This window comes from Coturnix japonica, chromosome 1 (genome assembly GCF_054131305.1).
Source record: "Coturnix japonica strain WE chromosome 1, WE-NBRP24, whole genome shotgun sequence".
Lineage (NCBI taxonomy): Eukaryota > Metazoa > Chordata > Aves > Galliformes > Phasianidae > Coturnix > Coturnix japonica.
The window spans coordinates 8,624,515-8,652,388 of NC_140663.1; the positions used below are offsets into that span (position 1 = coordinate 8,624,515).

Consider the following 27,874-nt stretch of genomic DNA (forward strand, 5'->3'; position numbering starts at 1 on the left):
AGTGTCAGTATAGCAACAGATTAAAGCCATTCAAAAATGTGGTCTGATGTACTTACCAATAGGATGTTCTTAGAAGCATAAAATCCATGATACAGGTCTGAGCCAGCACTGTGTAATTTCTAAGTGTTTGACAAAATAAAATAAAGTAAAGTAAAATAAAATATTTAAATCAGCAGGAATGGTCTTTATCACAAATTGGTATTCACAACAATGTATGTGAATGGAAACTGATTCCTAGGTTCTGTAGATCTTTTGTATTGGATTGAGTGTGGATTTCAATATCTCCTTATCCGGGCTCCCGTTTTCAAACATTTGATAGGCAATGACATGTTTTCAGTTCCTACAATCATTTAAGATACTACTTTCACACTTACTTAATTTACTGCCCAAAGCTATTTTTTTATAAACTCTTCCACTAGCTTCTTAATTTCCAAGATAAAAGGCTTTCATGTTGCTACAAATAACCCATTTCCAAGAATCATTATCAAAACAAGAACAGTATGTCCTCACTCTCTGCAGACAACAATAATCTGAGGCTGTCTTTTGAGTCCTGCTTTAGTCTAAAAGTTGGCACATTTTGCTTTGACCGTTTCTGCTATTTACTCTTCCACCATTTTAAGCTGACATATAATTACAGGAAATTGCTCAGATTCTTCATTTGACAACTCCTATTTCCAAAGTCTATTAGATGGCAGCTGAAGCCGATGGAGCACATAAAAATAAATAAATAAAAATAATTTCATCAGAATTGCTCTTCTGAGTAAAGAAATACCATCACCACATTTTCAGATTAGTGCTATTCTGCCACCACTACTCACCTCAAGTAATCAACTTCTCTGCAAAAAGTAGAGTGTAAAACTCACAAAATATTGCTTCTTGGTGTGCGGTCAAAGCTATACCCGATTTACAAATGCAGCTGAAAAAGGTGAGATCATGATCTAAAACATTGTTCAGACTAATGAAGAGTGAAGGGAGAAGAATATCAGAACTGACCTGGGAAATTGCTCACTGGTTATTTATTCTGTATTTTGACTCTGTTATCAGTTCGCAAAACATGCAGCTGACAGCCCTATCAACGGAATTTAGTTAGCTCTATAGAACTTAATCAATCAAGTTGGAACAGTAATTATTTTTATTCCTAGCAAAATCTTCTTAAAAGTATGTAAACAGCAATTTTGGGGCAGTGAGAGTATCATACATTTAAACAGAAGACAATAGAAAGTAAATAATAGACAAGCTTCTGCCTGAAGACATCATGTGTGAGTGTGTGACGTGAATAGTCCAGGCTGATAAGTATCCAAAGCAGATCTGTGAATTCACCTGCTTCTGTGGACTTGCATTGCTGTGCAGGATGGTGTCAGTCCTCTTTGCTGCTCAGGGCTTGTCACAAGACTGCCAGCTCATGATAACTCTTTTTAAGAAAATTAAAGGCAAAATCTCAAAGCTTAATGTTGAACACTGGCTAAAAAAATTTTTTTCTGTTTGGATTACAAACCAGACTGTCAATCTCAGTGTTACTTGAGTTGTCACTTCTGAAAACATGTTTGAGAAGTGGAACATATATTTGAAAGGAAGAAAACAAAGTTTCGGCAATGTAATGATATTATACAGCAATTATACAACAACAGGACTTACCTGTTTTCCCTGTTGTGTTCATAAGCCAAATTTTCTTAAATCATGAATCTTTTTCCAAGAAGGAATTAGAGAATATGTGGATGAATGTTATTCTGTCAAAGGAATATTATTTTATTTTAATTTTATTTATTTATTTATTTATTTATTTCCTTTGTAATCAGTGCTGAATAAAAAGTGTATCAGTTCATCATGATCACTCTTTTCTTGAATAAAAAGTCTTACATCAGGGACAAGATTATTTTTTGCTTCCTTAGAATCTGATTCCTTTATGGAGTCAATAACTTTTCCAACCATTTTTGTATTATTCAGGAGATTGGTTGAACTGAAACCTTTGCTTATGCCACCCTATTGAAAAGATAGTAGAAAATTATTATGAAGTTAATATTAACACTGCTGGCTTCTAAGTATCAAATTTCTGTCCATAAACAGAACTTTAAAGTAGAGAATGTTTCCTCTCAGTAAGGGAACTCACAGATTAAGTAAAATTGACAAAAGAAAGTGAAATCAACAGCACACCAATTCAGCAACAATAGCAGAAGTTCTTTTCAGTCCTTCAGAGGAAGCAACCCATGTTAGAGCATTAATCTTTCATTTCTGATTACTGCTCACCACAGCCCAGTGGCTTAACAGCACAGATATCACTGAAGTTACAATACTTGGAAAGCATGGAATATCTTTTAAAAGGAATAAACAGAGAACAAAGAAGGGAATGGAGAGAATATATCTTCTCTCCAAGTAAGAGCCAATTTATTATGTTTGATAATAATTTTCAGATAAAATTAGTCTTTTCCATCTGCTGAAGCTTTCAGAATCTTTTCATCAATATCAGATGTAATTGGTAACAACACCTTGATCATGGGAAGCTGAACTATTTTTGGAAGGACTGGGAAGTAATTTGAAAAAGCAAAGGGCAAGGAAAGAATAAGACCTAGCTCCTCTATGCTGTGACAATAGACAAAAGATGGCAGTTGCCTTTGAACGGGTTCTTATTTCCATAAATGCCACATATTTAGGCAAAACAAGACTATGTCTTGCATTATTAGGCACTTCTGCAGTTCCAGAAAGGAGTATCTAAACTCTGTACTCCAAAAGACTAGAGTGAATCAATAGTAAATTATTTAACTCTCTGAAGTCCGATAAGCACCATTCTACAGAATTTTGAATTGGGCATTTTCTAGCATAAGCAGCTGACAGCAGAATCTCTAATTCAGAAGTAAAACTGCCTTAATTTCACTTTAGTTCTGTGTCCTTTATGTATGTCCTGTATGTAGCCAACTGGCCAGTTAAGGTGTTGATTACTCTGAGGGCTTCAAAGACCATACTTAGTAAGACTAGAAGAGCATCATAATGAATTCAGCCTTTCCTCTGATGTTCCTAAGACAACATTTGTATTTGGTTGAAAACAAGGTGTGGAACTGGAAATGAATATATAAACTTGGCAGAGAATGAAGCTAACCACAGTTATTCTAACTCATACAAAATATTGCAGGCAACACCTTCATCACACATATATCCAACAGCAGCAGCATCTCATATTAAAAATTATCATATATCCAGCAGCATCAGTTTACAGGTTTCCATTTGCCTGTAAGAACTACAGATATATAGAAAATGTGATGTTTCATGAGTTATGGAGGAGTTCTCTGTACCCAGATTATTATTTTTTTCCACAAAAAACATCTGTAAATCTATTTTTGAGTTTCATCTCCTCTTTATACTGATGTAGTTCATTGCTCACTTAAAGAAGACAGGGAAAAAAAAAAAAAAAAAAAAAAAAGGAAGAAAAAGGAAACTTTGATCTTCAGAATTTTCAAAATCCAGTAATGAATCTAAATTTAGGCGCATTATCTGCATTCAGGAAGAGAAATTTCTGAAAATGATCAATAAAGAAAATTACATAAATTAGACAAAATAGTAGAGAAACTTAAAAAAATAGCACAGAATGTATCACTAGAATATAGCTCTGTTAGAGGAGACGATTACATTTTGATTAATAATGAATACAAAAAACTTCTAAATAAGTTATAAAGGCCAGATTCAAGGCTTCTGGACATGTTAAACTAGTTTTTAGTTCTCTCTGGTTTAGAAATTCACCAGGTGTACTGAGTTCAGGCACTACATTTTACAGTAAAGTCAATATAAATATCAGCCCAGAAATGAACCACCCTTTGAACTACAAATGTTCTGGTGAAGATCTATATCATTCTAAGCAAACTTTTAACAGAAGGACTAGATAGACTTTCTGTGCTAACATTATACTGCCTTGCTTCCATGACTTTTGCAGATGTGTAGCTATCCAGATTGTTCTCATCTATGAGTCATTTGTCATGTCATGACTAAAAACAAACCAACCAATCAACAAACAATAACAACAACAAATAAGAACTGCAAAAAAACCAATCTCAAAACCCTGAACAAACATCAGAAATCAGACAAGGGACTCACTCAACCATCATGAGAACTGAGGTGATGGATTAGTTCAGGCAAGCATGATAAAGCCTGAACACAGGCTGTTTAGTATATGGAAGCTGACACTGTGCCTTGCAAAAGGGAGCTTGACCTCTCTTCTCCAGAATCTCTCTTGCCCAGCATTTCCCAACACCAGTTTCCTGACATGTCAACTTAATCATAAGACTTCACTCACAGCACCACAGAACGAACATGATGGAGTAACTAATGCTCATAGCTACCTGAAGAGAAAATACTGCAGTGGTCTGGCTGCCTGTGCAGCAAAAACAAGGATTTCTTTTCCTCCAGAAGAGATACTGGAAGTATCTGTTAATAATGTTATGATTTTACAGTTGATTAATTTGTATTGTTATCCAAAAAAAGATAGCCTTTCATTAGCATACATAGTCAAGAATTTAAGCTAAAGAATATTTTTTGTCTAAAAATAATTTAGATTGACAGATTCCTTCTGTGGCTATAAGCATTAGTGAAATAGATGAAGTTAATAGAGTTTAAAAAAGTAATTTATGAGACTGTTTGTCTCAAGGATTGATGGCATATGAAATTCTTCGTTCTTTTCATCCAGTATAAATTATTGATCTGTTTTTACAACACATTAGAAGAGTCACATTCAGCTTCCTGGTCCCACATTAGGAAGCATTCAGCAGTCTTCATAAAAAATGTTATTCATCCAGTCACGCAAAAATGATCTTGGTTGCCAGCTTAAATCAGGACAACACTGGGGCTCTGGCTCTTATTTGAAGTAATTTCCATTTAGATATTTGATTAAATTCTTACTTACAGAAGGATCTCTTTTAACTGCTTGTATTAACAGTTGACCAAAGGAAGAGAAAACCTTACTAAGACTTCACAGAGTAATAAATTTACAGAAAAGTGTTTTATCTTAGGTATATATGCTCAGTCAGTTGGAAAAGATTAAGCATGACAATAGTAGATGTACTATGTAAAACTTAAAAATTAAATCAAAATATTTCTATTAATATTTCCCTAATAATTTCATTAATTTATATGAGAATGGTCTTCCTACTGTTTGTGTAAACTGATTATTATGTGTAATGTCACTGCGAACTTTTTCTTGTGTATATTTCTCAACTTGCTAAAAAACTGAATATTGGAAAATTTGTTCATGTTATACAACAGTACCAAAATACAAAATAATACATCTGACATACAGCAAAGTGTTTTAAGCATGAGTAGTACAATCCCATCAAAATACATGCACTGAAGTTCCAGGCAGAGAGTAGGAGGTATCCAGATATGTAGAAGCAGTTGAGAAATGTAGTACGGTTGCAGTGTTACATCTGAAGGGGGTGGAGGTCTTTATACAGCTTCTGAGACTATAGATTCTGTACACATATTTCAGTTTCCTCAGAATCACAAAATGTAATGAATGCTTTATGACGTTCAAGAGCAAGGCCCAGCACATTTAAAGGGTTACCCTACAAAATGTTTTGGATGAATTACCAGTTTACTGTAACTTTAATCAGAAAAGCAGTGTTAATCAATCTAATCCATTCTTCTTTTCCTTCAGGCTGTTGATTTGAACTATTATCATGAATGAAGAAAAATATTCTGGTGATGCTCTGTTTGGTTTAGACCACATTCAATGTGAAAATAAACATTATCTGCAAAAGATGATACAACAACACTGGAATATAAAGTAAAAAAGACTTTACAGCATAGTGTTTTGACAAATTCCATTTTTTCTTAATGTGAATGGCACTGATTTTTTAGAAGGCATTTGGTAACCCATTGTTCCTGTCTGTACAGCAAGGTCTACTAACCACCGACCTGCAGAAAGTTCTGTCTCCACTGGCTCTTCAGTCAGTAGCTTTGGCAGTGGATACAGCATGGATAGTGAAGGCAGCAGCAGTGCCACAGGAGAGAATAATCTGTTTCCCATCCCAAGAATGTAAGGCTTTTACTTTAATATTCTGAATCCTCTGTGCACTGATGATATGTAGTGCTTTCACTTGCTGGTCATCTTCGTATGTAGTTTTCTCTGCAGACTTGAGTTACACAATGGAAAACAGTTAATTGTGTAGAATTTCTCAGAGCTCACACATTCCTTCGGCTCTGTTGAACTGTTAATAACTGTCAAAACCTCTCCCTAAACCTCATGAATTTATTGCTTCACACAAGAGAAACCCCAGTCTTTGATGCAAGTATTTTGAGATGGGCTTGGGTTATGGTTTAGAAGTGCAGTTTTCCCATGCTTGAGGCTGATTCATTTAGATTTTCAGACTGATCTCCCCCTGAACTTCCCTTACAGAAAAAAAAGTAATTTCTCTTCATCAGATTAATTATTTGTTTCCTGAATTTTTTGTCTGTACTTAAAATATTAGTCAGTGGTTGTTGTTCATTCAGTATCTGCATTAGCTGTTACATGTTTTCCCTTTCAGTCCAGAAATAGCACTCACAAGAATGTGATGTAAAAAGCTTGAATTTAAAAAATAAAAGAAGGATTACAAGAAAAGGCTCAATTCATTCTCTAGAGCAGTGATATTTCTAAATATTCAACATTCTTTTTAGTAAGATCACAACATACAAAGGACTGAAAAAAAAAACACAAAACCAACAGCCACTAATCTAGGATTTCTTTCTCATCAACAGAATCCAGGAAAGCAATGCCAGCCTAGGCAGTGGAAAGCCAATTGCTTAATCTTTACTGAAATTTTCACTCAACATATTGTGATGTACTGATTTTGAACCTCTAAAATTTATATCAAACATTTACAAAGACACCAAATGTGTTTGGTTTGTTTTTTTTTTTTGCTTGTTTGTTTTTGTTTTTTTGGGTTTTTTTTTTTAATAATATTAAGGGCTTTATATGATGAAAATGAGTGACAAAATTACTGGTTACCATCAGAGATCTTCAGAATCACATTCAGAGAAAATGTTTTAAAACACTTGTGTTCACATTTTCAGGTTTGGATAAAATAATTATATGTCTGATTATATACTCGACTGAAATTCTAATCAGTATTATGTTCACATAGGCTTGATAATTACTTCAGGGACTCTGATCCTGTACATGGATGTTCAGTATGCCCATGAGACCACTGATCACAATTTGAATTACTAAGTGATCAAATTGATTTTAAAAGTCTTGGCATATAAAAACATATTCGGCAATACACTGCTTAGAATGAATGTCTGATCTACCAGTAGAAAAGTGTTGACAGCTGAGTTTTATACTCTTTATTTTAGTCTGAATGATCAGTCATGAAATTCAACAGGAAATAAATAAATAGAATTTAAGTAGTAACACCATGGGAATTGCTTGATTAATTAACTTCACAGAATCACAGAATTGTAGGGGTTGGAAGGGACCTGCAGAGATCATCAAGTCCAACCCTCCTGCCAAAGCAGATTCCCTACACCAGGTCACACAGGTAGGCGTCCAGGTGGGTCTTGAATATCTCCAGAGAAGGAGACTCCACAACCCCCCTGGGCAGCCTGTTCCAGTGCTCCGTCACCCTCACCGTAATGAAGTTCCTGTGCACATTTGTGCGGAAATTCCTATCCTCCAGTTTCTGTTCATTTCCCCTTGTTCTGTCTCCACACACTGCTGAAAAGAGTCTGTCCTTGCCACTTTGCTCCCCCCCCACCTTAGATATTTTACTTATTTTATATTAAAATTTATGTTATACTTATTTTAATACATGCCAGTAGGAAACACTGTTTCAAATATCAAGAGAAAATAATCATTTTATACAGCTATACACAGATTAGTAAATTTTGTAGTCTTTCTACTTAGGAAATAATTTTTTAAAAATCTCTTATTGTTCATTTTTAATGTCCTTGAAAAATACACTTCCATCTATGACAAGAACTATGCCTTTGTATAGCCTTTGCCTATTGCAGGCTGGGAGAATTCAGTGAGAACAGTCCTGTGAAGATGGAGTTAGGGATCTGGGGGTGACAAAAAGCTGGACATAAGCCAGCAGTGTGCTCTTGCAGCCTGAAATGCACAGGAACAGATTGCTCAGAGAAGCAGCGGATGTCCCATCCCTGTGTTCAAGACCAGGTTGGAGGGATCTTCAGCAGCCTGATCGACTGGTTATCAGCCAGCCCATGGCAAGGGGTTGGAACTAGGTGATCTTTGAGGTCCTTTCTAAACCAAGCCATTCTATGATTCTGTGAATGTCCATAAAATAATATTAATTTAAGATGCAAATGCAGATGTAAAAAGCAACTGAACGATATGTAGGGTCTAATAATTCTTTTATCATGCCCATAATATGCTTTGTAAATAGTAACATAACTCACAGTTGCAGATGTGCTTTTGATGGTGTCTAATGTCATGCCTTAGAGCTTACAACATGCTTAAACATTAAAGAAAGGAAATAAAAGCTTTTTAACTAATGTTCATGAACTCAAAATAGACAACTAGGCTCTCCTCCATGTTAGATTCTTTCTATATCCAGGGTCCACAAACATATGCTTTATTCCACTCACCTTGCTTTAAGATAAAATCTCATATTTAGTCTCCTCTGATGAACCTAAACTGTATTATAAAATCTGTCACTGAAAGAAAATACCACATACAAACTTTGTGGTAACAGTATTGTAGAACAAATAGCAACCCCTTTCATTTCTCACTGTTGAACATAACAGGATAAAGCGAGGTAAAGAGCTATGCAGGCTGCTTGCAGAATCACAGACTGATGGGAGGCAGGTTGCAAACCGCCTCTGATTGCTTTGTTCTTCAGAAATGCACAGGTTTAGTAAGACATGATTGCAGTTGTTTCCAAAACAAAAACAAAAACAAAAGTGATGTGATTTGTATAAATAACAATAGAAAAAAAGCCCTTGTCCTCTCTATTTTCTTGAACTTACATAAATATATATATACATTTATTCCATTTCAATAAAATTATTCTTGTGCTGAGCCGAGATTCTTTGGCTTAGGTATACTAACCATTTGCTTAGATCTCATTTCATCATGGTTTGACAGCTATGATCTTTCTTCTTTTCTTCTTTTTTTTTTCTTTTTTTTTCTTTTTTTTTTTTTTTTTTTTTTTTTTTTTTTAACAGAGGGAAGATGAGCCAGAATGGACAAGAACCAATAAAGCAGACAGGAGCGGGATTAACTGATGCAGAAGGTAAAAAGAAATACAAACAACGCTACAGTGGTATTCCCTTCTATTTATAAAACTAATGTGATGATTTCTCTTAATTGTTATGTTATGAAAGATTAGTTTATGCTTTTTTTGTATTATAGATTAAGGTTCTCTCTTTCAATTATTCTAAAGGCCCTTTGCGCATTGCACCATTGTAATGAGTCTTCAGTTTAAATAAGAAGCTTGTTTTACCTGTTTATTTAAAGTAATTAAATAGATTGCAATGAATATCTGTCTTTCAATGTTCATTGCTTTTCGTAGTATTGGAATTTAAAAAAAATATGAAGTATGGAGCTGACTCAATACCGATTAAGTTGGTAGAAAACATCCAGTAGCTGTCAGGCTCTATTTTGATAGCATTTCAGAATATTTCATGAAGAAATTAATTTTCTTCACTATAGAAAACATTAACATTATATACAAATATTAGTTGAACATCAAGCTTGACCACTGCACTTACCTAAATCATAGTGAAACACTTATCTAATTGGGAAATCAGGAGTGATTTTTTTTATTTTTTTTTTTTTGGTATGAATGGGATTTTACCAAACAAGGAGCCATTGTAGTACTGGAGCTGGACAGAGCCTGACAGGATGTCTGTTAAAAGATACATATGCAGTGTGATCATTGTGTATAATAATAGACAGTTGCATGAAAATTAAGACTCGGTGTTTTGTATTGAGGAATATGTTAAGAAAATTCCGTTTCCCTTTACACGTAAGGTATTTTCTTTCAAGTATATGCTTCTGCTGACCTCAAATATAAAGCCTAATTATTGTGAGCATCATTTTATTATTAAAATAATATTTTTATCATTTGAATGAATTTCAGCACTACCTTGAATTTTAATTAATTCATAAATTGATTTTTTTTTATTCATTCATTGAATAAAATATGAATTATGAATTTGAAGTCACTTTAAGTACACACTTTAAAAAAGATTGTTATTTATCAGGTTTCTGCAATCTGTTTATAGGAGGTAATAATTGCTTTTGCTATATTTGAGGTAAAAATAATCTAGTTTTGCACGGATTTGAAGAAATTAAACTAGAATTTGGAGGGCACAACTGTAAAACTCTCTTTTTCAAAGCAAGAATCCTGTTCTGTGTATATGCATTTTGCTAAATCCTTGAATACATTACCTATTATGCAAAAATTCAAATTTGGCTGCTTATCAAACTTCAGTCTATTCAAGGGTTCTTATTAATATTTTTAAAACAAACTACTTTGAAAAGAGAGGTGGTAGGAAGAAAACGGGAAATCAGGAATTTTCCATGTTTACTTTGTTATGGTGTGTTTAATACAAAAAGATAATTGTAAACAATTAGTTTTTCATCATTTTGTTCAGCACAAATTGCTCCTTGGTTCAAGTTTTGGATCATAAACTTCAGTAAATACAAACACAAAATGTTTTAATATAGTGTTTGTATCACTCCAAAAGAAGATATAAATACCCAACTCTTAAAAGTTTCAAAAAGATGTGCATGTAACATTCAGTCACTTGAAGTTTTTTTCCAGACAAAGGCATACTTTTGCTTATCTTTAAAGTCCACAGATGGTTCAAGAGCTTCAATTCCCCAATTTTGCTTATTGTGTCACCTGGTGTCACCTGGTTCCCTTAAATTAAAGAGTCTAATTTGGTTATTTCAATTACAAATCTAAAAAAAAAAGAAAAAAAGAAAAAAAAAATTGTCATCACTAAGCATGGTTTCTCCCCATTGGGAGAAGGTAAGGGGCAGCCAAGTTTTTGGTGTCTGACTTCCAGTTGACAGTGTGGGAACAGATCAGTTTCAAATGATAAAACAAACCAAAGGCTGGCAAGCATTTCGGTTTCAGCATGTAAATACAATTATATTTTGGGGACGTCATTCAGAATTTAGATGAATTCTATATTAACTAAAAGAATTATTTCAGTCTTATAGGAATATTTTGGTATTATTTTCATAAATGAAAAAAAGTGAATGAAAAACTAGAAGTCTTAAAAGTCAGATGATATCTTTTCTCTAGCATATGGAGTCCACGCTACAGACTAGATGAGCTCCACAGTTAACTAGAAGTAAATATTTATTCCCATATTTTATTGAACAGTGGCTCTCAGAGCAATGAGAGTTGATTTATATTCTCATTGCAGATAAGAATTTAGCATTATACTTAAAAACTTATAATTCTAGTACTATTTTTATATTTTGAAATACTCTTAATAGATGACTTATTGAAAAGTGAAATATGAAAAGTAGCATATAAATTATTCTATTTAAAGTGAATTCTCTGAATTCTCTCTGTGCCGAATGAGTGTAATTCCTTAGACATGCACATCTACTGATATTCAAAATATTTTAGTCATGCAAGCAATTCACACAGGCTTGGAAATGTGCCAGGGATCATGTGCCAGATGTTTAAGACTGGCAGCAGGAGGCAAGGCAAGGTAGGACTCTCAAGTGGCAATGAAAACTACTTTTTAGGCAGCTGGATCAATACTGTGGGATCAGAGTTAATGCTCAGCTCACAGAGTGCAATGTACGCTAGTGGAAAAATCAGGGAAAAAATAAAGTTCTTTTTTTTAATTGTTTACCAATCTGAGAAATGTGCTAATGTTTTGTTGGGAATGGTTTATGAAAATGTACTAAGTAAGCAAATGTCAGTAAACAGTACTACTTCCTTTTCTGAAACAACCAAATGGTCAATTTAAATAACTGTGAGTATTGCTATGATAATCTTCGTTTCTCTATACATATTATCTGGCCATTTTCTGTATTTTCATACTAGTTAAGAATATAAAATAATTCAGTTTTGTTCTTCAATACTGTGTTAGTTATTTTTATGATATTCACTGTTGCATGCTACCTTATACTTGGCATTCTGCCTCAAGAAGATGAGAAACATCATCTTAAATTTCAGTAAATCTTATGGTACATGTTGTGATCTTCACAAATCAATTTCTTTATTCATTTTCAAAAGTGCAATATATTTTGTTTAAAGTGTGCTTATGGTATTTCTCTGTAATATTGCAGACATTACAGACAAAATAACATCTGTGTTCCATGTAAGGATTGAAAGTAACAATTAAAAGCAGATGATGAATGTATTGATTCAGTCTTAGATCATGATTGGTTTATGTACCCGACATATCAACTCAGCCAAAGGATCATACATGGTATTTTCCACCAACCAATTATTTTTCACATTAGGAAATATGTAGGGAAAATTATTTTCTTGAATTTAGAAAAGTGTTTATCTACAAGATAATTCCAGCTGCAATTATTTCTAGGAAGAAAGAGTTGTATAGATACAAATAACATTTTAACTGAAATACTTTGCTATAAGTAAATTTTGAAGCTTTTCATTTTGAAGACTCTGTGTACATGTAAGATAACATTTTGGCATTTCAGAGTTCCATATGAAATGAATGCTTTTAGAAAATACAAAATGTGTTCTAAGAAACATCAGTAAGCATGACATGCCTCCACTCATTCCACATTTGGAGTCAACAAATACTTGCAAAGCTTGTCATATGCTGTGCTTGCTTACAGACTTCCCGACATAAAACAGTAAATTTCTTATAGAAACTGAGTAACTCCTCACCTATGCCTTCCAACAGAGTTCAGTTGTTCACTTTTTCTTTAAATTTCTATCCAATATGCGTATTGAATTCCAAGCACTTCTCTGTTCATTTTTGCCATGGACCAAAGGCTTACTTTCTGACATTTTCACTGGTTCTTTGAGTGCAAACTTGCTAAGAAAATTCCAGAATGTTCTAGTAAAGCTTTTGTAGGCTTATTTCCAGGTTCAAGCATAAAGAATAGATTTGTAAAGTTTCAAAATGTTCCGAACAATAAATATTTATTTACTGAACTTCTGGAAGATAATGTTATAAGTTATATTATTATGTTGGCATTCTGAAGTATTTTTTTCCCCCATCTGTTTTTGTAATATAAACCCTTTTTTAGGTTGATGTTCAAACAGTTATCTCAGAGTGCAGATGGCTAGAGCATTTCCAGGTGCAATTATAAGGCAGGCTAAAATTAATCTTTAGTTGTTATTTATTTTAATGTGCCCCGGTGGTGCAGTGGTAGGAATGCCGCTTTGCAACACTGGGGCCCGGGTTCGAATCCCCTGTGGTGCAAGTGGTAGAAGTGCCGCTCTGCTACACAGGAGGCTCAAATCCTGGGGGTTGGACTCGATGATCTCTAAGGTCCCTTCCAACCCTCATGAGACCATGATACTATGATATAATAAACAGTTTAAACTAATTATTAGACTGTAAGTTTTGCTTCAAGATCAAAGTTTTGAAAATCAGTGTGTTATAATTAATATGGATCTTTTCTGTGATGAAACTTACTAGATACTTCTGATTCTCATGGTAAAGAATATTGTATCATAGCTATAATTACAACATTATGTTTTGTCCTTATTTCATATATAGATGTATATGCTTACCGTAATGATTCATTATTTCATCCCATGACATTAGGCTTAGACATGTATAGGTTAATTAAAAATTATCCATTTTAAAAACAGGTGAATAATGATTTTTCTATTCTGGAAGATCTCCAAGTTCATATTTCTGCTAAAGAACTCCTAACAATTTCTCCTGCATTTGAAACTCCTTCAGGATATTACAGGATACTCTTTTCTTTTGTGCATTATTTCTTCTGGTACCACTATGATTATGAGTGGAAGAGAATGAAACAAACAGAAGGCTAAGATAAATGTCGTGGTAGAAAGTGATATGCTGTGTTTCCAGAGTAGGTTGCACTATACTATTTGTTTACAAGGATTCAGGGTCTAAAGTACTCTGTGCTCTAGTAAAGTTGCTGTTTCAGAAAGTTTTACGCTTATTATCCATTTATTCAATATCATGTAATAACATTATATATACATATACATATACATACATATGTATGTATACATACGTATACATACATAAAATAAACCATATATATATATATGGTTTATTTTTTATATAATACAATGAAATATCTTTTATTATTATTATTATTTAAGTTTTCTTTATGTTTTGACTACCTCATTGGCTTTGCAATCTAACTGATTGGGATGTGATAATAACGTAGTATGACTGAATTCTCATGCCTTGAAAACCTGAAAATTTCTGCAGATCTCCTGAGTTAAACACTCAATTTTTCCATCTGCCATCATATTTTGCGTTTCACATTGGCTTAGTGCCTAGAATTTTGCATGTTTTCTGGTAACATATTGGCTGCAATAATTAGTTTGTGTGATTTACTAGAAAATATCCATATGTAACTTCCATCAATTCATACTGAGTCATACTGCAATGGATTCTGTTTCCTCCTGATGCTCATCTCATATCGGTAGCATTTATTCTTCTTGGTTGTGTCTTACTGAGTGTTTAGCTTTACAGAAACAGTACTCTGTTATGTTCTTGAAAGGTACTGGATTCTCAGTGATCTGAATATCTGAGTGGAATTACTCAAACATCCTCCCCAAATTATGCCCTTCTGACTAATAAGATAATTTTAATGGGTTTTATTTTTGATTATTTTTTTTATTTTTTTTCATGTTAGGTAAAAGAGATAAGGGAAGATTTCACCTTTGTATGGTACAGACACTTTAATTCTTTGTTTGTACATTGGTATTAAGGCTACGGGATTTTCTACCTGTTATGACATAATGCAAAGAAGCTGTTTTTATATAAAGGTACTTTTCACACAATATCATGTTTGAAAAAGTGAAGCCTACACAATCGCAGACTTAGTATCTTATTTCATACACTTTTCTTTCTCTTCAAATACTCCCACGAAGAAAAATTTCCTAACATGCTTGAGAATTATACTGCATATTATTACAATTAAGAGACTATATGTTGCCAGTAATTTTAAAACCCATTATACTTTTGTGCATCAGCGGTGGCATTTCCCAAGTTTATGAACACTTGTGCACACAGAGATCTTTCACTTCAAATTGGAGCCAGAGTTTGGGAAACAGAGTTTATGAGGCTTTCCTCATCAGTCCCTATCAACATCTCATTTAGGTGTTCCACTGACTAAAGTGGCTACTCCGTATTTACAAAATTATACTAATATACTGAGACTTGAAGACTTTTGGCTTGCCAAATGTGATAGAAGAAGAATCTCCTTCTCCTTTCTTGGATCATACAACAAAATCAGTAATTATTCTCTGGCTCATGATATAATTATGAGAAGAAAATTCTTATTAAGGAAACTATGATTATAAAGTAAGTAAAAAGTGGTCAGACTTTTTGGAGACATTTTGTGAATTTAACTGTAAAATTATTCTCACTTGAATAATCCCAGCATTTACAATAAAGGTCATTTTTATTTTTATTTTATTTTCTTCTTTGGCTTCTCAATGAGACATTAGAATGAATAACATGACTTTTATAACGTAGTGTCCATTACAAAATAAAGATTGCAGTATACTCTCTACTGCCTCAAGAATACTGATTGAACAGTCTTGTATAAATACATTTCTGATGCTTAGATGTTTAAGAGAGGAGCCTCAAAATTTTGTGCAATATTTTATAGGACAATGGGAACCAAAGAAAATGCTCATATCTGTACACTATGACCATCTTGCCTTCCATACTTTCTTCTTAACTATTACTTTTTGCCATTTCAAAATAAGTTTTTAAATCGCATTCAACTCATTTGCAATATCATAGAGCTGAAACATGTATTACATAAATGCTGTTGGCATCTATCCAAAGTGAGATTTGAAGGAGTGAATGAATATGCTGTCTTTCTGGATATTTTCTTAGAGTTACTGCGTATCTCCTCTGCTCATCTTAGAAGCACTGTAGATATCCATCTGTAGATAAATGTAAGTCTATCACAGATTCTTTATTCATCTCTGTTTCTCTTGAGACAGATGAATATCCTATCTTCAGTATCAATTCAGTATGTCTGAATTGTTGGTTGACAATCAGTCTTGTGTAGTCTGAAAAAACTACCGTTAAATTCTATGTATTGTTCAAAATCCTTAACTTTCCAGACTGTTTAGCATTGAGTTTAACCTGTTTGTAGGCATGCTAAAAGCCTTCAGAGTTTACTTAAAAGACATGGTGAAAATACAGAGTGAAAAATCTCCAAGCAAAGTTAAAGTGAAAAAAATATCAGGGATCACTGCAAACCACCAAGAAAACTGAGCATAGCCCCGCTCTGGAATATAGCCCTGACCATGATCTGAAAGCAGGAACTTCACTGCTTTACTTTATTTCCAAAAATAGCTTTTCTGACATTGTTATGTTCATGAAGGTTTCATCTGTGTGATTGTTTTGATTCAGAGCAGAGACACAGCTTTGAAATAAATTCTTCAGTTTTGCCTTATTTGACACTGAGTTGATTTTCTTTTCAGAATTGTTTTGGTAGAACCAAATAAGGTCTCTGAGATAAATTTAAGTAGGAAATCTGCTCCAGGTGAGCATAGTATGTGCTCCTGTCTTTGAGTACGTCATAATCATAACCATTGATTAGACTTTTGGACAGAACTGGACCACATGAAGAAATTGAACATTTGTATCAGGGACCAGAGTCAATCCATTTTCAATGAAGAGCTCCCAGCCATATACAATATGGTGCTGCAAAACTTGCTACTTTGGACCACTGATCTTTTCCTGTTGCACCAGTTTAGATGCTAACATATAATTAGGGAAGCACCAAAGTATAAACCTAAGGACTTACTTTGACACTTAAATCACTTGATATCCCAATTTTCTATCAGTAATAATTCTACAGATATAAAAGGCATACACACATATAAAAACACAGATACCTCTGTCATCCTGTGACCTGTATTCTGCGAAATCCTCTTCATGCCTATATAAAGGGGTCTCATGGAATAAAAGAGAGAAATGCGTCAGCTGCCACACTCTGCAAATAAAAACATGAAAAATGTGAACAGTGATGAACATTTCACATCCTTCTACCAAAACATACTGACGGAATATCTCTGATAAAGAATCTCTCAGGACTTTCTGAGAAGAAAATAAATAAACCCCATCACATAGAAGTAAGTCCAACAGCATTTTGGTAGTTCCTTCTATTTGTTCTCTATTTGTTCTCATCTTAGATTGCTGATTTTATGTGATCTGAATTAATGTATGCATATACTTCATTGCGTTATACAGCAAATATCACAACAATGCAAAGTATGGAAGATGTATATGAAGTCATGACATATGTAGGGTGACATACACACACAAATAGTGGGCTAGATTTAAATCATGTCACAGTTTATATCAGAATATACTCATAAAAGTCATTCAAGTTTTATTAGACTCATATATGCATAAGAAGGATCACGCAGTAAGAAACTTTCAAGTACTGTGGACAATACTGAAGAGTATTGAAGTGCAGAAAAATTAGGATCACTGCATGTTAGCTGACTGAGAATTGAAATGATCTCTGAATATGGGAAGATTGTCCTCTGAGAAACCCTGAGCTCAGACTCCACAGCTTTTACTGTATTATTTAGCACAGCATTTCTTTTGACCTATTCCAACCATTATATTTAACTCCTCTGGTTTTTACTAAACTTATTAACTGTACTGTATTTACTTTAATTAAGCTCTACAGCATTTCAGCATTTTGCCTATGCAGAAGGAAAGAATCCTTTGCTAAATACTCTTGTTGGTATTCAGACCACCCACCTTGCCTTAAAGAAATATCCATATCCCATAATATTTTGCCTCTCTGGTTGTTTTTAGTATCAGTATTGGTGGGTTTTGTAAAAAAAAGTGGATAGATTGAAATGAAATATCACTTTTGTTTCATGAGATTTCATAATCTGAAAAATAAACACCACTGTGATTGCAGTGAATAGGAAAAATCATCAATGAGATGAGCCCTATGAATCAATCTGAATTTCCCTTAGGAAAGCAATGGATTTTATTAATTACACTCAGCTTTGCATTGACTTTTCATGTTTTCTATTCATTTACCAGTCTTCTTACTGTACTTTAAACATTACTGATTTCATTGGTGAATGCTGGTCTGTTCCTTTAAGTAGTCTAGGAATTTCTCTGAGTAGTAAAAGTTTTATTTCAGCCTCATACTCATTCAATTTCTATACCAATTCTCTAATTAAAATCTATAGTTTGTCTGATGTACTAAACCATCTAAACTTGTATATCTCTACAGATGGGACTTCAGAGCTAGATAATGCAATGAGGAAATTTTATATGGGATTTATGGCATGATCAGCCACTTAGGTAAAGCTTTTGCAATTAGCAGAAAGAAATAACCATTTAGGAGGTACAGTTCATCTATTCTGTTTGAAAGATATATTTGCAAATAAAGCAAACCACATTTTAGAAGAGAACTTTCTTTCCCCATGCTTTAAAGGGAGCCTTGACATCTGGCTCACATACATATATCAACATTCAGACAAATGAATCTTATCAGCAGAGTCTATCTCCAACAGACATTAAATAACATTTACTGTAAAATGTTATTCTATCTTCATCAAGAAGTAAATTTGAAGCATATTTAAACTTTATTTGGAAAAAAAAAAAAAAAAAAAAAAAGAAGAAGCTAATTTTACTTGGTCTGCTGTTCTGAGATGGCTGCTGTTTTCAACAGCAAGTGTAATTATAACCTGAAGTGTTAAATCCCATAATTATCTTGAACTAACAAGAAACACGAGTTAGTTTTAATTTGCTTTTTGTTAGAAAAGGTTTTAATTAGGAAGTGAAAAGTTGTACGGGGGAGAAATTTGGGGTCAGCGTTTTGCTCAGATATATTCAAAATAACCATCTTAAAATAACAGATATTATATGATAACAATGATCAGATTTTATTTCCTTAAATATGAAAATAAAAGGAGATCACAAGTCCAAATTAAGGAACAATATTGTGCATCTTAAGAATATGTTAAAAATACTAATTCTGTTTCATTGCATTTATATAACCCAATACTTTTAGTTCTCCAAATTCTATGTTGCAAAAATGTTAGATTTCCATCCCACCCCCTTTGCCCTCTGGAAGAAAATAGGAATTCTGCCAGGATTATTGATCAATTTAGTGATAAAATACATTTCATTTTTTATTCTTCTTGTGAGAAGACCTACACTAAACTTCTCCCCAAACTTCAAATCTCATGGGGAGGAATAAAAATAGACACCATCGAGATGGCACAGACAGCTGCATAGTTCCACAGATTTAATGATTGACAAAAATCTCATTAGAAAGAAGGGAAATTACTGTCATGATTCACAGTGTACCTGGAGATACTGATTGCCTCTTAATTGGTTTTGTCTCTCAAAAGATTTTGGGCCTTGTATTTGATAAAGGAAGCTCAACCTCAAAACACACTAGCAGATAAGAGCCTCCCTGCTGACCTAAGGCAAACCTCATAAGAAGTTCTGAGTTGCCTAAAAACACCATATATGCTTTTATTCAAATTCCATACCTCACTGGAGATGGAGATTCCTACTGACCTCACTACAAAAACAACAAACACAGTTGGAAACAACAAACAAACAAACAAATAACCTAAATTAACAAATTGGAAACAGATCGATGAAATTAAAATACAAAAACTACACATATTAAGTTTGTTCTTCTTTTATCCAAGATCCCTAGTGCTTGTCACAACTAAGCAATGGTCTATATAACAAGTTAATGATCTATGTCTTCGATGTGTGCCACTGCATTTTACATAATTTTATAATTATGATTTGGTACAAACATGGAAATATCCTCAACAGTTCAAGCAAATTCCAGTCTCAAACATCCATTTAGTTAAGTGTTTATAGAAAGAACACAAGGAGTCCCACAGAGTTGGATTCAATAGTTCCTAAGGTGGAAGAGAAAGAACTCTGAAAGCTGTTAGAGAAAGTGAGACAAAAATGGGAAGGACAAAGTTGATGCAGGAACTAGTCAAATTGTATCAAATAATATGTACTGTAGGCCCGCTTAAAAGCTTGGGGAGTGAGCACCACACAAAGAACCTGAATGTCCATAAATGAAAACAAGAGTGGAGAAAAGCCTAGATTTCATTGCATAGACTTTTCTAGGTAATGGTAACAATGCCCAAGTATCCTTGAACTTTGACCTCCTCTCACTGGCCTATCAGCATACAATGACACCTCATCTTTACATAATCAAGGGATAAAGGTGCCTGCATTTCCTCTTTGATTTTGTAAAAAAAATAAATATTTTTTTATTATTATTATTATTTTTATTTTTTTTAAATGGTTGAAATAAACAGGAGCAAACCTGGTCACTTCTGTGAAGACAGAAACATTTTTTTTATATACTCTTCATATTAAGCTTACCATAAGAATATGTTCCCAGTACTAGAAGTTCTTTGAGAACCATTCCAGCATTTCAATTTTATAAAAAACAAACTTAGACATATATGTGCAATCAGAAAGATGTGTGAATCTGGTCTCTTCAACTTGTAGCAAAACTAAACAAAGCAGAAAAAAAAGATAATAATAACACTCATAAACTGAAGCAAGGGAAAATTGAGCAGAACCAAAAATTGCAAAATAAAACAGCGGAGTTTATTTAAAACACTGATTAGGGTTGCTTAGTAGTGCTGTGAATCCTCTCTTGGAAATTTTCACAACTCAACAGACAAGGTCTGAGCAAGCCGATGTAATCTTAAAGTTAACCCTATTGTAAATGAGAGGTTTGGCAGGAGACTTCAATTGTTCTGCCACTATATTTAGCACTGGTGCAACCACATCTGGAGCATTGCATGCGATTCTGGGTTCCACAGTATAAAAAACATGTTAAGGTGCTTGCATACATCTGGAGGAGGACAAGAATGCGCGTGACAGGGCTGGAAAGCATGTCCTGTAAGGAGATTCCAAGGACACTTTGGTTGTCTAGTCTGGAAAAGACAAAGAGGTGTCCTCATTGTTCTCCACAACTTCTGAGTTGGGGAATCAGAGAGTGAGGTGGTTTCTCTACTTAATGACCAGGGATAGAATGCATGGGACAGGTAAAATACTTGCCAGAGGCTGTTCAGTCTGATTATTAGGAAAAAAAATGTTTACCACAAACGTGGTCAAAAACTGGAACAGAATTCCTGGAGAGATAGATGATGTCCCAAGCATGTCAGTATTCAAGAGCTGTTTGGATAATACACTTAACAATATACTTATGTTTAGCCATGTAAAGGTCCTCTAGTTGGACTTGATAATCTTTTTAGGTCCCTTTCGGAGGAATTACTGTAGCCATTTACTCAATTATTTTATGAGTCTATTCTTGTTTCACAGAATCACAGAACATTAAAATTTCATAAAACACATTGTCATATGCCAGCAGTGTTTCCGGCATTGAAAAATCTAATTTTTTCCTTCCCTCAACCTCATTTCATACTTCATGGTGGTACAAAACATGTCCTGAATTTATTTGTGTGAGAAATCCAAATCAATATTCGTGGGACACTGGGAGTGATGCAGTTAGTAGGATAAGATTTGCTAATTAGTTCACTAGGCAACTGTACAAACATTTGTGACTAAAGAAGGAGTTAATTGTAGAGAAATTTTGTGGGAAAAAAAAAAAGTAAGCGGGACTGTGAAGAGAATTTTTTCAGCACTGGTGCCAATTTATTCAGTTTTAAGATGAGTAAGAATCAATGATTAGTTAGAGGCAAAGATATTCTTTGCGGTTATACTGGTGCCAAAGGGAGCGTTATTTTCTTTGAGATTAGATATCACCAGGAAGAGTTTAAAGCAATGATCTGCAGGAGCTTTTCATTAAACTCTCCATCACATTTTTTATAGTTACTGTGTAAGCCAAATTTGTCCAGGTAATTATACGATACTGCTTATAGTTCTCTGCTGAAACTGCAAGCAGGTAGCATACTCTTTTCTTAGCATATGTTTTTCTTTCCCTACTCTAAGTGCAGGAAAACTTAGCATACCTAATGACAGACTTTGTAAATAAGGACTTGCTTTAAAAAAGAAATCTCTTTGCTAAATAATAGAAAATTACTGACTAAATTTGCTCCACTGTTCTTCGTTTCAGAAGTAGGATGAATTTTTATGGATAAAGCAGAAAGGAAGTCTCAGAGACTAGTTCCTAGTAAAGTCTCTGCTTTTTGTCTGTAACAGTGGAGTAGTCCTTTGCTACAGATTATATGTCACATGGACAAAGGAATGAAATTCAGCATCCAGATTGAAAGCTGCTGTTATGTTGTGTCTTTTTGCTTCTTTGAGATAGGTTAGAAAAGTAATTAGTATATATTTCATAGTGACTAACAACATATATTTAGTTACAATTGCTATCTGTAGCTGTAGGTGCCTGACCCTTCTGATTATAAGACCTGCTTATAATTGCTTATAATTTTGTGCAAATAATGAATGTAAATATTCAGTACAGCGCATTCTAAGATGTAGGCGTACTAAGAATTTGGTATCCTGTCATTCTGTCCCTCATAACTCAGAATGAAAAAGTAAGAAGGGCTACATGGCTATTTATGCTGCTGGTTCAGATATTATGTTGTCTCAGTCCCTTGAAAACTGAAAAATACAATACTATGCTTGTAAAAACTTTGTTTTGTTAATAACTGCTGCTATTATTGTTACAAAGGGAAACAAATCAAGTTTTTATGAGAAACATTTTGTGCAAGCAGTTGAGAGTACGTATCACAAAGGGCCCAAGACAGGCAGTTTTGATTATTTTTTTGGAAAACGTGACGATTATGGCTGTTAGCTGAAAGCATGATGCATACCAGGAGTTTATTTCTATTTTATGAATAGGGATCTATCTGACCTATATTTCATAAGTTTGTTTTCACAACTTGATTTACTTGTCTTGTACAGAATAATAAGATGCCTTGCAAGCCATTTCAGGAGCAATTTTGCATTTTCCCATCTCTGTATGATGTCCTAAATTCCAAGTCGTGAATCTTGTTGGCTACATTCCTTCCTGTAGCCAAATAGTGTAAGGACAGAGAAATAAAAATGGTAAAGGAAAGCTTTTCCCTTTATGGGGGAGATGCCAATACAGAAAATTTGTGGATTCCATTCCATGAGGAATATAACAGCAGTCATAGACTTTGCAGTTTAGTAGTGGTTCCACAGTGCTTCGTTTGTTAAACTACATGCTCTATCCCTGAAGGCATTCAAGGCCAGGCTGGATGTGGATTTGGGCAGCCTGGTGTAGTGGTTGGCAGCCCTGCACATGGTGGGCAGGGTTGAAACTGGGTTATCATTATGGTCCTTTTCAACCCTGGCCATTCTATGCTTCTATGATTCAATGACTTATGCAAGGAGATATTTCTGGAGTATATAGTCATAATAGGAGAAAATTGTAGCCTTTCACTAAAATAAATTCAAAGACAGAACATGATCTTCAAGTTCTGCAGTCTTGTAGCTATGATAATCATTTTGCAGAAATAATTAGGGCTACCACTTCAGCCAATAAACCAATGAAAATTAGTACTCTTTTAATATGAAGGTGTATCTTCCAAATCAAATAGCAGCTGGATTTTGCTCTTTGCAAAACAAACTGAAGCCAATTTTACATGATGAATTCAGCTTAGGTAATGATTTACCTGCTTACCAGGTAAATATCAATTATATCAAGTTTGAAAAACATGCTTTAGGTAATTTATACAAAGGAAGTTCATTTTGCTTTATTTTCAGATTGTGTAGACTGTTTGTATATTTACACAAAAATTTTGAAAAAATAAAAACTTAATTTGAAGTATCACAATAATTAGATTAACTGGAAGATTTAAACCACTTGTACCCTTGGGAAAAAGATTTTCTTGCCAGATCTAGAATATATTTCATTTATATGTTGCTCTAGAAATTCATAGGCAAATTGAAGGTGTGATCAAGCCTTCATGTCCTTTGTTTAACCTTACTTATACATAACACCAAAGCCAGTCCAAGGCCAACAGTAGAAATACTAAGGTGGTCAAATTAATTTCCTCCTAAAAGCATCCTGTAAAAGAAACTACTTCTATGTATCACTGTTACTGTAGCAGCAGGGAAGTGTTGAAAAATAATGCCTCTGCTAAATCATAAATGGGTGATGGATTGCAAATACATTCTCAATCAGAAATGTAGATTAAAGAGTTGGAGACTTCCTGCAGAAGGCTAAAAATTTTTTTTTCAAACAGCAACACATGAAATCAGGAACTCTCTAGGGAAGCTGAGAAAGGTGTTGAAATGCATACTAATTTTTTGTATCCCTCCTAAGAAAGACAGACAAACTCAGTTTTAGACCAATCTGTTGCAAACTGATCTAGATTTGAAGCTCTGGGATATTCCTGTGATAATTTTCATCCATTTCTTTTTCATTATGGCTTCTGGAGGTGTTCTTTGGAGAAGTATCAGCAATGATATCTCAACTGATTATTTTAAATCACATCAGAAGTTGTACTGAATCTGACAAACTAATTTGATTAATAAATAAATAAATAAATAAATAAATAAATAAAAGAACCCAACAGACTGGGTAATACAATTATTTTGAAAAGGACAAAGAGAGGACCTAGTTTTTCACTGTGCTCTCAAAATGAGGTTTATTGCAGTGTTTCAAGTTCAAAACTAACCATAATAATTCTTACTGAAAAAAGTTGCCTCATAGGCTTCTAAAGACATGAGCTGGAATGATCTTTAGTGCCGTCATTGTTACTGTTACTATTACTGAGCTATTCTATACCTAGACCTCAGAATTCAGATACTTAAATAATATTTCTACTTCTATTGTTATTCTTTTGTTCTCAGTGACTAGTTAATTTCAATTTGAACTCATCAAACAATGATTTGAGTCAGTAAATAATTAATTAAAAAACTAATGAGTTCTACTGATACTCTTTGGCTGCTATGAATTTTTCTGTCTTTATTCATTTAATATTCAACACAAACATTGAGAATTTATTTCTTAGATTTTTACAGCAAAAAAAAAAAAAAAAAGTGCTCTTAGTAATACTTACAATGTTGTCAAGTCATAAAAATGTACAGACTTGTGTTATATAGGAAATAATGCTTTCATAGAAAAGAGGGGTGTCCAGCAGAGCAAGGGAAGTAAGGCCCGTGTAAGACCCCATCTAGAGTATTGTTTTCAGGCCTGCCCCCCCCTGCACAGAGAGGATAGAGAATGTGGAACTGTTGGAGTTGATTCACAGGAGGGCCAGTAAGGTGATCAAAAGGCTGGAGCATCTCTCTTATGGCCAAAGAATGAGGGAGCTGGGCTTGTTTAGTTGGAGAAGTCTCCAAGGAGACCTCACTGTGGACTTCCAGTACTTGAGAGGAGCATATAAGCTGGAGTGAGAGTGTCTTTTCTTACATAGTCTTATGTAATGGCTTTGAACAAAAAGAGGGGAGATTTAGGTTAGATGTGAGGAGAAAATTCTTTACTCAGATGGTGGTGAGGCACTGGAACAGGTTGCCAGAGATGCTGTGGATACCCCATCGCTGGACATGTTCAAGGCCAGGCTGGATGGGGCCCTGGCAGCCTGAGCTGGTTGGGGGCAACCTATGCCGTTCTGTGATTCTGTGATTCTGTGATTCCATTAGGGTATTCATAAAGAATGAAGTTCTGAAATAGTGCCAGGCCATGGTTAGTTACTGTGATGAATGCCACACTCAGCATCACTAGAAAAAGCCTGCTGAAGAACAGTAATATGTCATGCGAGACTTCTGACTTACTACCACATAAAAGAACAGACATCAGGTTGCAAGTTAAATGTTATTTATTAGCAACCTGATGCACAATAAATTGTTACTGTACTGAAATGGAAATCATAGAATGAGTTATATTAGAAGGGATATCAAAGATCATCTAGTTCCAACTGCCATGGAATGGACAGGATTGCCTTTCAATTCCTAAAAGTACAGCATCAATTGTGAAGTCAGATTGTAAGTGAGATTTCAGAAATCACAAGAACAGTATTAAATCTTGAAGATTCTTTATAAACTCATGACTATAGAATGCAATTAATTGAAAGGCTCTGAGTCATTTATTCACAACTACTCATTACTGTGTCAGGAGACAGAAAAAAAAAAAAAAGTAATTTCTGTTTTAGAACAGCTGACAGAAAACAAAATCTGCAGTAGTTGTAGCATCAGCTTTCTGTGAGATACTCCTTTGTATTCATTACAAAGGGGTTCAGTTAATTGTACAGTTATTACTGAATACACAATGCCCACAAGCAGAATATGATTTTTAATGAGTTAAAAAGTTGTTTTCTTTTGTTTTTTATATCCACAAATGGATGATATTTGCTTCAGTGATCTCATAAAATGTATGTGGAGTTTCTAAGCCAGATAAACATATTTAAATATAAATATGTGTGTTTTCTGATTCACCTTTTTCTGAGAATACTGAATTGCTGTCAAATTTACATGAATGATCATATTCTCAAGAACCCTTGTCCTGGATAAGCTCCCATTTCTCGTAATAAGGGATAGACCACCTCTGTTGTGTGCCACCAAAGGTGGGATCTCATCACAGATGTGGTTATGAGACTTTCTGGCCATTGAATGGAAAAATTTTATTTTATTTCATTTTTTTTTTCCCCATCAGGAGTCTATGGGTGCATTTATTTAAGTGCTGTATTGTCCCTATACTACTTATTCTGTTTGTTTGTTTGTTTGTTTTTAATTAAAATACATATCTGTGGAGTTTAAACACACACATCAGTTCAATGGTGCAATTAAATGACATCTTTGATATATGTGTATTATAACCAGCTTGAGGGAATCAGCATTGCAAAAATAACTTCTTAGTACTGAATCAGAGGCAAAATACAAACCATGTATTTCAATGAAAAGCAGGTACTTTAAAACATAAAGTTTTCAGATGGAACGTTACAAACTTTAAAAAGATTCATATACAATCAACAGATGAATCTAGAGAAGGACTGAAAAGTAAACTGATATTTCTCAAAACTGGTAACAACTTTAGAAATCATGTCCCTATTACTGCAAACACTACTTCCAGGCACCAATCCTCCAGTGACTATAGTACTCTGAATTCTTCATAACGCTGTGGAACACAGTGCATATGATTTCTATTTTTCCTTTCTGAGTAAGATCTTGATTAACACATTTTTCCAGTTTAGACTGGGCTGATTCCATGTTTGTTCTTATTAGTAGAAAAGATCATTCTTCACTGCTCCACTGGGCAGATTTTGAAAATAGCTGAGTCCCAGTTATAATTACAAGTATTAATTTTTTGTGCTAATATTTCCTAGGTTGTCTATATCCAATCACAAAATATTCTGGTGGTCCTGGAAGAAAGATTTACCTTGTTTGGTACAATAAGCTTTGCCAGAATTATCACAGCTCTTACTATCTTACCGAATATGCAGTTTTTCAGATTCTTATGCTTAGAAGTTTTATTAGCATTCATTTTTTCACAAATCATTCCTATTTAATGATAGAAAAATAGCATCTTTGCAGTCAGCTGCAGCCACTGCTTCAGGTAATGTAAACACACAACAGAAAATCTATTAATATAATAGCATTACCTGTCTTCCACACGAACAGTCAGTGTAGAAGCATCTGCTCTGGTACCCAGGCTGTGCAGTTTACATGACGGCGCACACCAGTGTGCAGCTCCAGGGAGGTATGAATAAGACTTTAAACATATTTCACTGAAGAGACCAAGAACTGCAGGATAAATCTGAGGGGGAATCTGAAAATCGTCATGTTTAGAAAGAATAGGCAG

General features: G+C 34.1%; 1 protein-coding gene and 1 long non-coding RNA gene across 8 annotated transcripts in view; one reads left to right on the forward strand and one right to left on the reverse strand.

The window, feature by feature from the left end:
• Positions 1-27,874, forward strand: part of PCLO (piccolo presynaptic cytomatrix protein) — a 310,585-nt gene that overhangs the window by 264,407 nt on the left and 18,304 nt on the right. For all 6 annotated transcript variants that reach the window (XR_014948100.1, XM_015879726.3, XM_015879813.3 and 3 more), the window contains 2 exons: positions 5,875-6,016; positions 9,145-9,212. Coding sequence is in view for 5 of the 6 variants with exons in the window: in XM_015879726.3 (XP_015735212.2) it covers positions 5,875-6,016; positions 9,145-9,212 (210 nt within the window). In the remaining variant the exon portion in view is untranslated. The remainder of the gene's footprint in view (positions 1-5,874; positions 6,017-9,144; positions 9,213-27,874) is intronic.
• LOC107322398 (uncharacterized) lies at positions 56-27,806 on the reverse strand. 2 transcript variants are annotated; one of them, XR_014948138.1, is made up of 4 exons: positions 27,675-27,806; positions 17,004-17,101; positions 1,636-1,727; positions 56-119 (listed from the first exon to the last, which is right to left on the reverse strand). It is a non-coding gene; the product is annotated as an uncharacterized LOC107322398 (long non-coding RNA). The 2 variants fall into 2 exon arrangements; XR_014948152.1 differs by lacking the exon at positions 1,636-1,727.